This window comes from Sander vitreus, chromosome 17, assembly GCF_031162955.1.
Source record: "Sander vitreus isolate 19-12246 chromosome 17, sanVit1, whole genome shotgun sequence".
NCBI lineage: Eukaryota > Metazoa > Chordata > Actinopteri > Perciformes > Percidae > Sander > Sander vitreus.
Window position 1 is genome coordinate 13,431,872 of NC_135871.1, and position 12,724 is coordinate 13,444,595.

The window sequence follows — 12,724 nt, forward strand, 5'->3', positions numbered from 1 at the left end:
CTCTGCCCATTTCCTTGTACTCATTCTTTAAATGCCTCTCTCTGTCTGCTTTAAGTCCTTCACTCTTTCTGTGTGTCTTCCTGCCTCCCCCTCAGGAGCAGATCCGTGGTAATGTACTAATCTGTGGAGTTTTAGTGCAGTCTTGCCAATCTGCCTTGTCAAGATACACAAATCTCACTCTAGGCAATTACAGGCCTTTTTTCTCTGCACTGCAAAGGAGTCTGTTTCCCCATCTCCGTGAAAACTGCCTATGTGACCCATCACGTACAGTTACCTTGTTTGTAACAAACACTGATGGCCCTGGGGTGGTAATGTATATGAAACAGCTAGGCAGTGCAGGCATGAAAGAGATACATTGGTATGTATTATGTAAGCTGGAAATGGGAAGAATTCAGTGTGCATTTAATCTTTAGTGCAATAATGTTAGTTTGGACAACCTGTGCCGTTGAGCCCACCAAGAAAACAAAGAAATCTGTACCTTCTCAAACTGACTGCATACAAATGATGGCCTAACAGTTTTGAGAAATTACTAGTAGCATTGATGGAAACAGTACTAGAATACTACTGTATAATCAAACTAATAAATTGAAGAGCACCTTTAGCTACAAAATAAAGTGCATTAACATGTCAACATAAACAGACAAATGGAACAACAACTTGCTGTGAACCACACCAAGAGCCCTTACTGTATATCCAAACCAACAGTAAATTACTTTTTCTATAGATGGATTTGCAGCCTGTGCATACAACTGATTATCAATTGTAAATAAAAAACCTTCTTTGTCACTATAGTAAATAGCCAAGAATTTACCAGAAAAGAGGTAAAAACTCACACAAATAAGCAACGATAAATAAAAATGAACACGGCGACAGGGGCAACAATCATTATTAGATTAAATAACCTGCCACTCTAACAGCAGCATAAAGCATCACTAATGCAGCCAACACAGACATGTAAAGACAATATAAACTCAACAGAAACATACATTAGAGCACAAACAGAGCCTGCACAGTTTACAGAAAAGTCCTCACACCTCACTGAAGGTAGAAGTTCTTAAGCAAATGTAGAAGCCACCGATGGAGGACCCACCATGAGGATATTAGCTAGACCCAGCATCTGTTGGCCACACAGCACCCTGGGTATGTTTGATTTGGGTCACATAGCATGCCCTCTGGGCTAAATCAGTGATTGATAAAGGTAAAATCCAGTTATAATATTGCTAATCTTTACCACAAAACATAATAAAATCATCCTTCATTTCATTTAATTGTTGTGCAATTTCTATACTGCTCACTAACTGCTGGGCCCGGCCCAGTTGTTCTTAATCTGTAACGATTCCGACTTGAAATGTAGCAAAGTGCAATACTTAAATTACAAAAAAAACGTAGGTAGAAGTAAAATGACTTTATTATTAATTATTCAAAATACTCAAAAAAGAGTACAAGCATAAACAAATCTGAAGACTATCCTCCCCCTGAAAAATGCCCCCATAGGTCATTTGCACAAGCAGTAATTATGATGCTAAATACTGATCAGTCCTTATTTTTCTATTCAAATCTCTGTTTCTCAGCATGTGAAAGTGATCATTCATTAATGTTTTAGGTAGAGCTTGTAATTGGAAATTACCTCTTTACTTCAGGTAGGAATGTTCGTATACACCAACATTAGGTCAGGCTAGTCAAAATGTTTATCATATTGTTCCATAAGGTTCCTAAGTTGGCTGATCCAATCAGTATTATAGACGTTACTAATATATTGGATCTGTGCATTACTAATCAAAGAGCACCACTTGTCTTGACTGTGCAACCAAATCCATATCTTACTTAAAAATAATGACAACAGTTATTCATCACACTTCGCCCCTCACTCTAGCATTAATCATGTTTTTCACACTGCAGTTATGAAGGAACATGAGTAATAATAAGTGTGAAATTAGTTTTGACAGAATTCTGGTGTCATTCTCTTCACTCAATGGATATAATTGCAGCCACTTTATCATTTCTGTAATAGTCTACCAATTATTTTGGTATGCAGCAACAAGTACACGTCTTCGTAGTTGCCTTGAGCGGCCTGATGCCTGCAGCTAATCAGGGTGTTAGTGCAAATAAAACTGTAAATCAGTTTTATTCATCATAAGGATTTAAATATATTTAAGGGAGGAGCCTACTTCCTTTTGAGCTTTGAAATTTAGGTCGGTCAACAGGAATATCTGCTTAAGCTTGCAAAAATAAAGGTCTGCTGAAACACTTGAGGACTTCTCAGAAAGTCTTAGCAAAGATGTGGAAAAAATAGCTGCTGAGACTTAAATGCTGGAACTGAGCAAAACCGTGACACTTGCAAGATGATGCCATTAAACATTTTCCCTCACCTCCATGTTTATAACTTCTTAGTGAGTTTCTCTTAAAGAGCTGTATGAATATGACAGAAATTGCAAGGTTGCACATAATGATAAGGGGTCTTTCTGTAAGCACTAAGATTTTACTTCACTCATATTTTAAAAGCTTTTCCTGCTGGAGAAGACATGGATTGGATGTCTTTATAAGAACACAGTTTATAGTAAAAACTGTAACTCTCCCTAAATGACACTATCAAACATCATAGTAAACTCAACTCGGACCAAAAACATTTTATTTGCACATTATATTTTCACAATCATTTTCTGATTGAGAGCTACTTATTTGTATGCAATATGAGATTAAGTCAGTCTGGAGTTTTCTGACCAGATGGTGATGATGTTACCCATAGGCCAAGACCTAGAGATAAACCCAATTTAGTTTTTGTTGAAAATTCTGAGTCAGCTTCTCAAACAGCACTTCCACTGACATTTTACATAATGAGAGTCCAGATGACCACTCACTGCAAGGTGTTATTATCTCTGAGTATGCCCTCCAGGAGAAGTGTTAATCAAGAAAGAAAATGAGCTCTCCGTGCCACCCTTACTAGAAGACGCCTTTCTTTTTTCTTTCATTTTTATTACAAACATCTACCTAACAGGTTAGTAATTATTTAAAATGAAATGATTGCGACCACAGATATGGTTAATATCTAGGGTTAAAGCTGAGTGAATTGAAATCCTGAGGGAGTCCATGGAGCTGAAAATGTTTCACTGACAGTCATCCAGGTTTCATGTGAAGCTAAAAAGGCAACATCTGTTGTTGATTCAAAGCACACCACATGGCATTGTGTTACCTGTCAGTTAAAGAAGGAAGAAAGTCTTGACAAGTTGCAGTCTGACATGCCATTGCACATAATCTAACATAACTTTTACTTCAGATGGGGTACTCTTTTTTTACAGCTGTCATTGTAAAATATAAGGCAACTCTAAATGAGATCATTTCGAGACTAAAATGTAAACAGAAATACAAATAGATATAAAGCTTTCAGATTTCAGAGCATCATGAAGGAAAACAGAATGAAAGAGGGCTTCTAATGCCAAGAACAGACACACACAAACAAATAAACAAACAAACAAACAAACATACAAACACACCCACACCCCTTTAAGCTAAAAATGACACTATGAACAGTTATAAGAATGCCTAATAAAAAAACGTTATTTAACGTTAAGTTATTTCTGACTGACATGTACCTGTAGTGTCACATTGTGTAAATGTTGCCATAGCCTGACACATTTGACCTGTTAGCTCACAAACCTGGCAACTTAACTGTAATTCAAAGAAGTGAAACCCAACCCCCTGCACAAGCCCACGTTGAACTGCTGTGCTGCATTTCGCTTTTCTAATAGCTAGGTAACCAGATTTACTTGACAATCATACTGTAAAATACACATAATACTGCTTCACCTGAAGACATGTATCACATACACCTACAAATTGTTGAGGATTAAAATACACAAAAAAAGCCCACAGGCTTATGCCCATTGTGATCCTCTGGTATAACCATAACCGTTGTAACCCACTAATACGAAAAGCCAAAACATACCAGAAAATGAAAATTACTTCTACTGCTTGCCATGGTGCTGCCACAGGCAAATGAAGCCAGGAAAGCATTCCATTGGAATGTTATCACTAAAAAAGGATTTCAACACATACTTGACAGTTTCCTTGACAATTTTGAAATCCATGACATTTTTGTTTGATGGCTGTAAAATGACATAAAAATCACTAATATGTGAGACTTAATTCTGGTTGCACCCCAACCGATGTGTCGTTCTCTTTGGGAACAACTGACTTAAGGACTTTCCCAGCCAAGTATAATCCTTACAAACAAGTAACAAAGATTAAGTTACTGAAGTAGAGCTCAACAGATTTCACAGTAAGAAGCTGGATATCAGAATGCAAGGTTACAAATTACTTTACCCAAAATATTCAAAATGCATGTACAGTAGCCTGTCAGTGTTGCTATTTTTTTCAAGTGCTTGCAGCTCTTAAAATGTTGGTCTATCATGACATATTCAGGTATGCAGATGTTTAAACTTTGCATAATATCAGACAAAAGCATCTTACTGAGCTTGTGTTGAAGTAAACAGGTGGTTCTTTAAAATCATGTATACAGTATGTCAAGTGAGGCTTTTTTTAATGTCTTTTACTGACCTGAACACACTCCTACAGCACTTACTCACCGAGCTGTGCTGAATCCCAGCTTACAGAACTATACAGTACTGTTCTGTGCCATAAGGACGGCAACATATGCACATCTCCTCACAAGATGCTTTTTCTTCAGGGTTAAGTCAACATGTCCTGGATCAGATGGAACACTAACTTTAGAATCTAGCTACTGCACATAGATCTGTATCATTTTGCATGTGATTTAATGATTCATACTGTATGCACTGTACTAATGCCAATATACCACAACTTGTTGAGCAAACCTTGATGCTGGCATTGTTTTTGTCTCATGTGGCGTGGGTTTATTACATAAAAAAAACAACCAGATTTATCACAAACACGCACACGCACACACACTCACTCACACACACGCACACGCACACAAACACGCACACACACACACACATACACACACACACACACACACACACACACACACACACACACACACACACACATTTAAATCTTGGTTCTATACATCAACGTTAACTGTATGGTTACAACCAATGCAAACCACAGTGGATTTGTATGTGTGAGAACACAAATTACAGCATAACCTTTGCAATGTGAAAGTCATTGCCAGATAAAGACTTAGTTACTATTTGAAGCCATCTATCAGCCAAGAGTGTGACAAACTCTTAGAAGGCACTGGTGTATCAGCATTCTCTAAAATATAAAGAAAAAGGAATAGTGCATTTTACGCATCCATTTAATTTAGCAAACAAACTAGCAAAGGGATCTGCATCCCAACCTCACAGAGATCCCTGGAATGTGCAAGGTAAAATAAAAAGAGACAATTTCACATCTTTGGAAAGTGAAAGCAATTACATTAAAAAGTATACTAATTTGGAAATAGCCCAGTGGCACCTGTAAGCCTGTCTGCACAGCCTGCAGTTCCTCTTAAGCTGCACATGGCAGTTTATTGTGATGAGAGCAATTAAATACCCAGTGATGTGTGTGCCAGTGGTAATATGACTTATCCTACTGTATGCCCTGCTTTTTAGAGCTGGATGGAAACAAGGTATTAGGAATCCAGTGTCAGTACACCAGCTAAAAGTAACACACGGAAACTAGCCCATCCTCAAGGGACCAGCCATGAAACAGAGGATAAACCATACAAGTGGTTAACGTGACACAGGAGGATCTCAGGGGGGGGGGTTAACATAATACACAATACTATCACAAGCTATAAAGCAGACAATGAATACAGGTACTGTCCTCGCTCCAGATTTAATACTCGAATGGGGATATGTGTTTGTGACTACAGAGTACATAACTGGATTGACTAGGTTTCACTCTGTCTGACACAGGGGACAACAAACAATGGCCCAAATTAGAAGCAGTGTGCTACGTATGTCAAATTTGTGCCTCATCAGCATTCTCTCAATCTCTGAGTGGGTGTAGTAAAAACCTGTGGCTTTCAGATAAGGCAAATAGTGTAAACACCAGTCAGCATCAAGTGTGTATTACGGGTCTAAAAGGGGTTAAATAGTCAACTATTTGACAACTCAGTTAATGTAAAACTACTAATGTGATGTAAAACTAATGTAAGGGCAGTAATCGCATAGTCATAGATTATATAATTTTAGCCAGTTTTGCTGGCATTGTTGCTCATGCAAAATGCCATTACATTGGAAAATAGGAATTTGTGTTTACATAATAGCAACTGCCAAGATCAGTTTTTACACACTTTGGTCAACGACAACTAGTCAATTAGACCAAGGATTTTTGGAACCACCCACAGTGGTGTATTTCTAATTAAAATCAAACATTCAAAGCAGAATTACATTTCTTGTATGTATGTCAAGTATGTGTGTAATGAAAAGCCAACTGGTACAGTATGCATCAACTTGCCAAACCATAGAAAACCAGGAGGGTTGTGGAAATTACCTTAGGAGATGGAAAAATCAATCTCTACATTCTATAATGGAGAATGGTTTCATTTGGGTGTGTGTGTGTGTGTGTGTGTGTGTGTGTGTGTGTGTGTGTGTGTGTGTGTGTGTGTATTCATACATATAACCGCAGCTTTGACTTCTAGCAGCAAAATGTCTGACATTACAATAGCTATGATTCCTGCTCACACATCATAAAGTAAAGCCTCACACTGTACACCGATAGGACAGTTTGAAGACTTACCTGGTCAGATGGTACATCACAAGTATATGATAATACATAGCATTTAATATTATAACACAATATTTTTTTATTTGGTGTAAAGAAATATTTTAAAATGTTCCAAAACTGCTTAAAAGCAATTGCGAAACTAAAACAAATGTCAAAGCAACATGAGCAAGCAAAATAAAGGAAAACGATATTTCAGAATTTGAGTGGAACACTTGAACGTCTTATTATTGTTTTTGCACAATCATTTTGTATTGTATCATTTTTTTTATTTTGTATCATTATTTTTCAAATTTGAAGTTTTATTTTTATTCCATGTCGTTCTCCAATTAGTAAACCACAAACACACTGACATTCAAGTTTCCCACACTTCAGTAAGCTTATGATGACTTGCTTGAAATGTGGCTTTACTTCAGAAACTAACTTGAGAGAATCAAAGTTTTACCTTGAATGCTCAGTAGGGACCTTAGTAGCCAAACTTCCCCTCTCTGCCCTGAGGAGGAGAGTCAAATGGCAAAGATCAGAAGTCCACTTACCCCACAGGGAGAAGAGGTGAGGATCACAGCCAGGATGGGAGGCCCACAACACTATGATCAAGCCTCACCTGCACCTCATCCATTATTTAAACAAAAAGAGTGTAGTTACCCCTGGGTGGTGGTGGTTTCTGGAACTAGGACAGCAACTATTGTGTTCATATGCCCATGTGAGTCTCATTTATGATTCCCATGCAACAAGCAGAAAAGAAACAATGTGACTTTAAGGAGTGAATGCAAAGCGAAAGCACCTACCTTGGAAAGCTTTCATTAATAGTTGAGAAAGCAATTTAAAAAATGCCAATGACTTTATATACTTCCTTTAGCATGATTATATAATGCCACAAACACTGCTGTCATAGTTTCATGAATTCATATAATTAAAAGGGTAATACCTTTACTTTTACCTATGGGATTTGATGAAATGTTCCATGAAGAAAGCAGATTCCAGACAAAAAGGGAGAACAAAAGGAGAGGAGACAGGGATAAGTGTCGTGGTCAAGTCGGAAAAGGACAGACGACAGGAGAAAGAGGCTTGATGGCTACATTTATGTGCATATAGACGACAGGAAATGTGTGACAGCAAAAGGGAACTAATAAAGGAAAGTGGAACGAGAAGAACAACACTTCACAGCCCTGCTCTGCTGCATGATAAGGATAAGCAGCAGCCACACAAATGGATTGATGAAGATAGAATGGACAGATCATCTGTGCAGACACACTGCAACATGCATGACAGATGAGGATTAGTTTAAAAATCAGTAAGCTATTTCCCACCACCATGCATTATATCTTAATGATGTTAATGCAAATGTCCCTTTACTTGAACCACGTCATTATAAAACATCGGAGTATACAGTAGATAAGAATAATTGAAAAGAAAGAAAATATGGAGAGAAATGACACGGCTACCCAGCAGAGTGGGAGTAGAAAGCCAAATGAGCTTGAAAAAGGGGTCATACAGAGAAAAAAAAGTCACTGGGAGAATTAAAATCAACTAGGTCATTCAAAATAAGTGAAATGACAGCCCATATATGAAGCTTCAAGCCTGAGTATTGCACACAAGTTATGTGCACGCACACTTCTGAGCACAATGGGAGAAGGAGGGACAATGGAGGAATGATGGGAAAAAGAAACAGAGCTCATACCTTGGTCGCCCATCATCAGGTGTGCCAGACCTTAAAGGAAAACAAGAGCACAGTCAGCAGAGAACAAGGGATCATGGGAAGCCGTGTGACACTGGACACGCAGACATCTATTTCAGAAGTAGATGTCCGTGTTACTTAAGGAGTGTTGGGATAGGGAAGAGTGGGACGGAGAAAAAGAGGAGGATGCACAGACAGGGTCAGCACGATGAGCATTTAGTCAACCAAAGCAGGTTGCAATGCATCATCAGCCACTTACTAGTCATCATTCAGAAATCTAAATTCAGGTTGACCTTTTTTTTAATACACAGACCATCATCCCACCTACCAATGAAACAGCAATCCCTATGCACAAATATAGCAGGAGACGGTTTTACCTTGACTTCAACAACTGTCGACATTGAATCATACTTATGTCATGCAGAAAAAAAGGAAGATGATTGAACATGGTCTGAGCTATTTTGGATAGCAATGACTACACATTTGTACTACACTAATTTCATTGACACAGTTAACTAATAAACTATGAACAATAAGTTCTAGCCACAGCATTGATTTATTTGGCTAGTTGATCCACTTTTTCTCTCCATTGTTCTTCTGGCATACAGGTGACATGCTTTTACATTTCATTAATGATATGGGTGATATCAACCACAAACTAACAATAATTCCCGACGTCCCCATGGAATCCTGATACAAGGAAAGCGAAACAAAATGACGACAAAAGAAGACAGTAGCATTGAGTGAAAAGTCTGTTTTGAAGTGGTTAAGGCCTCTGTCAATTTTTATGATGATATAATTACCCACAAGACACTTCTCATATTCAACCAAATAAAAACTGCATATACTTGATTGAGTGACATCACATCTCATCTGCTTACTACTGATTTAAGGAATTAGTCTATTTGGTTCTGTTTTATAGTGCAATGCTCTAACAATGCTTTGATTATAGTATTGCTTAGCTAAGCCTTTCAAAATGATTTTTGAGGATGCTCACTTGGAACTTTAATTGTTTTACCGTATTTTATTGATTTAGTTAACCTTAAGCCCATCCTGATTTCAGTATTTGCTCACACCTACTGGCTTTAAAAAAAAAAAAAAAAATAATAAACTGAGCACTGAATTACCCCCAACATAAAAAGGTGAATGGAAATATTCATAGTTAACCAGCTGGTAGCTTAGAAAACCAGCACTCGAAACCTGCTGCAGTATAGAGTTAGAAAAGCTAATTCCAATCCAATCTTCATACTTGATTTAGGTATTAGTTTATATACATAAAGAATTATAACAGTAAAGTGTAAAAACCTGATTAATGAGACTTACCACTCCAAAAAAAAATATATATATAATTTGAAAGCTGTTGTGATAATGATAGAGCAAAGACAAATCACTTTTCAGGAACATTTTATGTGACTTTGAAGCCCTTGTGACTAACAGCATAAATAAACCTGACGTGACTATAGTGTAGTGTAGGTTATGTGTCATATTTAGGGATTTTCTAGTAGTAAGTGCTCCCTCTTGCAAAAATATGCAGTATGTGTGATTGTATATATATATATATATATATATATATATATATATATATATATATATATATATATATATATATATCAATACCCTTATCAGTATACAACATTTATACAAGGAGCCTAAGCCATTACAATGTGTAGGCATACAGAATTTAGCAAGAATGGAAACCAATGCTTGAAATACCCACCTTCAGTATAGTTGTCTTCTGGAAGCACAGACAGGCAAAGAGAAAGAGAGGAAGACATTCATTAAGCAGCATGCAGACTAGTACTGGCCATTGCATGTCATAACCATGCAAGGCATTATACATCTCATGCAAGTGACCTATTGTAACCCCTGCAGAGGAAATGTATGCATAGGCTTTCGTTTTGTTGTCCAACCTTGTCGTTCGTACACTGACCTGGAATACAGGACAGAGCTGTAACTGAATGAGCCCAAAAACTGAATTCTTTGTTGGCGGCAGATAAAAACTGGCATCACTGTTAAAAGATTGAAAAACCAGTATTGATCATAAGGCATAAGGGAATAAATATCTTGATGCTCCTGTTGCATTAAAGGAGAATTCAATTTTTACGTTAATCTTGATCGCTATAGCTACGCGAGTACTTTCAATAGAAAAAACCCCGACCTGAATCAGTGCAGGTAACACGTGAAGCTGTTTTGCGGCAAGTTTTAGAGTGCCTTTGTGCCTCTTAACAGACACAAAATGCAATTAATATGTCTGTGCCACATGAACAGGGCCCTTACTACCGCAATACTGTTTATTTTAGGGGGGAATACACTTGACACGTGACATGAACTGTCCTCTGGAGGACATAGCCACACTACCGCCGCTCCGTGGATTTTTATTGGGATGATTATCACAGAAGCCTGTCTGAATACACTCACCGGACGGCAGCTAGCAGCTAACGGCTATCAGCTAGCAGGGCAAGCTAGCTACCAGCAGGATCGAGACAGGGACCAGGGTAGGTGAATTTAAACAATGTCTGAGTTGAAAACCCATCTTGTTGACACGTAAGGGCCCTGTTCATGTGGCACAGACATATTAATTGCATTTTGTGTCTGTTAAGAGGCACAAAGGCACTCTAAAACTTGCCCCGACCACTGCCGTTTTAGCTCAGGGGACACTTGTAGTACGTAGCTGCAGCTTCTCCGTGTTACCTGCACTGATTCGGGTCGGAGTTTTTTCTATCGAAAGTACTCGCGTAGCTATAGCAATCAAGATTAATGTAAAAATTGGCCGGAATTCTCCTTTAAGCTCATTAAATCTTTTATTTATTTGACTTTTGTTTTTTAAACATGGATTATAATGTTTGGTATCAACTATGGTAACAACTATTTAATTGAACAGACTCAATGGAATCTGTGTGTAGTGAAATGTTTTCCTTCAATGAAAAGCTGCTCTACACCGCATGTGATGAGATGCACTACAAGAGAAAATACGCAAAGTAAATAGATTTGGCTGTGGTATAGCAATACCTCTAAGGTTTCAGATTGGACAGCAGGGTCTCGTGACTGGAACTCTATTCAGGTGATTTGGTCACCGTACTGAAAGCAATGACCAGTGAGCACATATTGGCAATGCAAAAGGTAATTGCCTCCCAAAGAAAATTGCACTAACATTGATTTTGGCAATCAAAGTGAGGTGTAAGGAGGTGAGAAAACTGCCATGTCAAATCTGTCACTCTAATAAAGGAGACCGAAAGAAGAATGACATGTTGGTAAAGTAGTAGCAAACAGGTGAGGTAAACATCAGCCTACCAGTGGGGAAAATAAATGGGTTTGAGAAAACATGCAAAACCAGTGAAATGAGAGTGTGTAAGGGCCCAACTGCCTACAAACAGAACAAAACATAGTCAGTCAACAGTTCTATTCTTGCAATGTGCCTGGTATCTGTTTCCATATTTAATTATTTAAATATTTAAAATCAGAATTTAGCAGAAATACACAAAATGGTATTAAATGAAGATGTGATGATATTACATTATTATGATTTCTAAATAGGATAATCATGAACTGAAATCATAAAGACAGTAGCATGCAATGTCTAATCAATACAATAATAACAGAAAATGATCCTGTAATCAATCCAGTTACCGTAACCATGCGACCAGTTGGGCACGAAAGCCAAATTTTCCACTATGCTCCTACCTCTTTAAAATGGTTTGTTGCCCAGATTCAAGCGATTTTTTGACCCAAAACTTACCATCACCACTGGTTCCCCTTCCAAATCAGACATCATGCACAAAACAACACTCCAAATCATCATTTTGTGAACAAATTACAAATAAATAAAATAGTTTCACTTAACATGGCAAGACCAATTCAGTTAAATTATATGTCAAATTTGTTTTACATACATTTTGTAATAGTTTCTACATAATGGAAAGTACTATTATCAATTAAAATAGTGCCTCATTTAGCCAAGCCCTTGTGGAATGGAGGATATTATATATATATATATATATATATTTTCTTTTTTTTCTTTTTTTTTTTCAAACAAAACTATTGTTTGAAAAAAATTTGAATAGCACACAAATTCATGTATATTTCATTTAGTAATTTCATTGGATTGGGTTCATTTTATGCATCATGTGGATCATATTTCCTAATTTCAACAGTTTACAGTAGATACACAAAAAAGTACACTTTGTTCACAAAAAGTTAGCTTGATGATGAAAAGCACAGTGCTGAAAAGTCATTCTGACAAGGCAAGCATGAAGCTGGCAGTTGCAAAGTGACCACATGAGAAGTGAAAAGTAAAAGAATCACGACTGTTTGCTGATGTCAAGACCACAAAGACTGATGCTGACTTTTGCCACGATA

The 12,724-nt window shown here is 37.4% G+C and overlaps 1 protein-coding gene across 3 annotated transcripts in view; it reads right to left on the reverse strand.

Annotated features, from left to right (window-relative positions):
- LOC144532596 (neurexin-1a) overlaps positions 1-12,724 on the reverse strand; it is a 272,440-nt gene that overhangs the window by 242,468 nt on the left and 17,248 nt on the right. For all 3 annotated transcript variants that reach the window (XM_078273444.1, XM_078273443.1, XM_078273445.1), the window contains exons 3-4: positions 8,372-8,401; positions 7,136-7,183 (exon numbers count right to left, since the gene is read on the reverse strand). In XM_078273444.1, the coding sequence (XP_078129570.1) occupies positions 7,136-7,183; positions 8,372-8,401 (78 nt within the window). The remainder of the gene's footprint in view (positions 1-7,135; positions 7,184-8,371; positions 8,402-12,724) is intronic.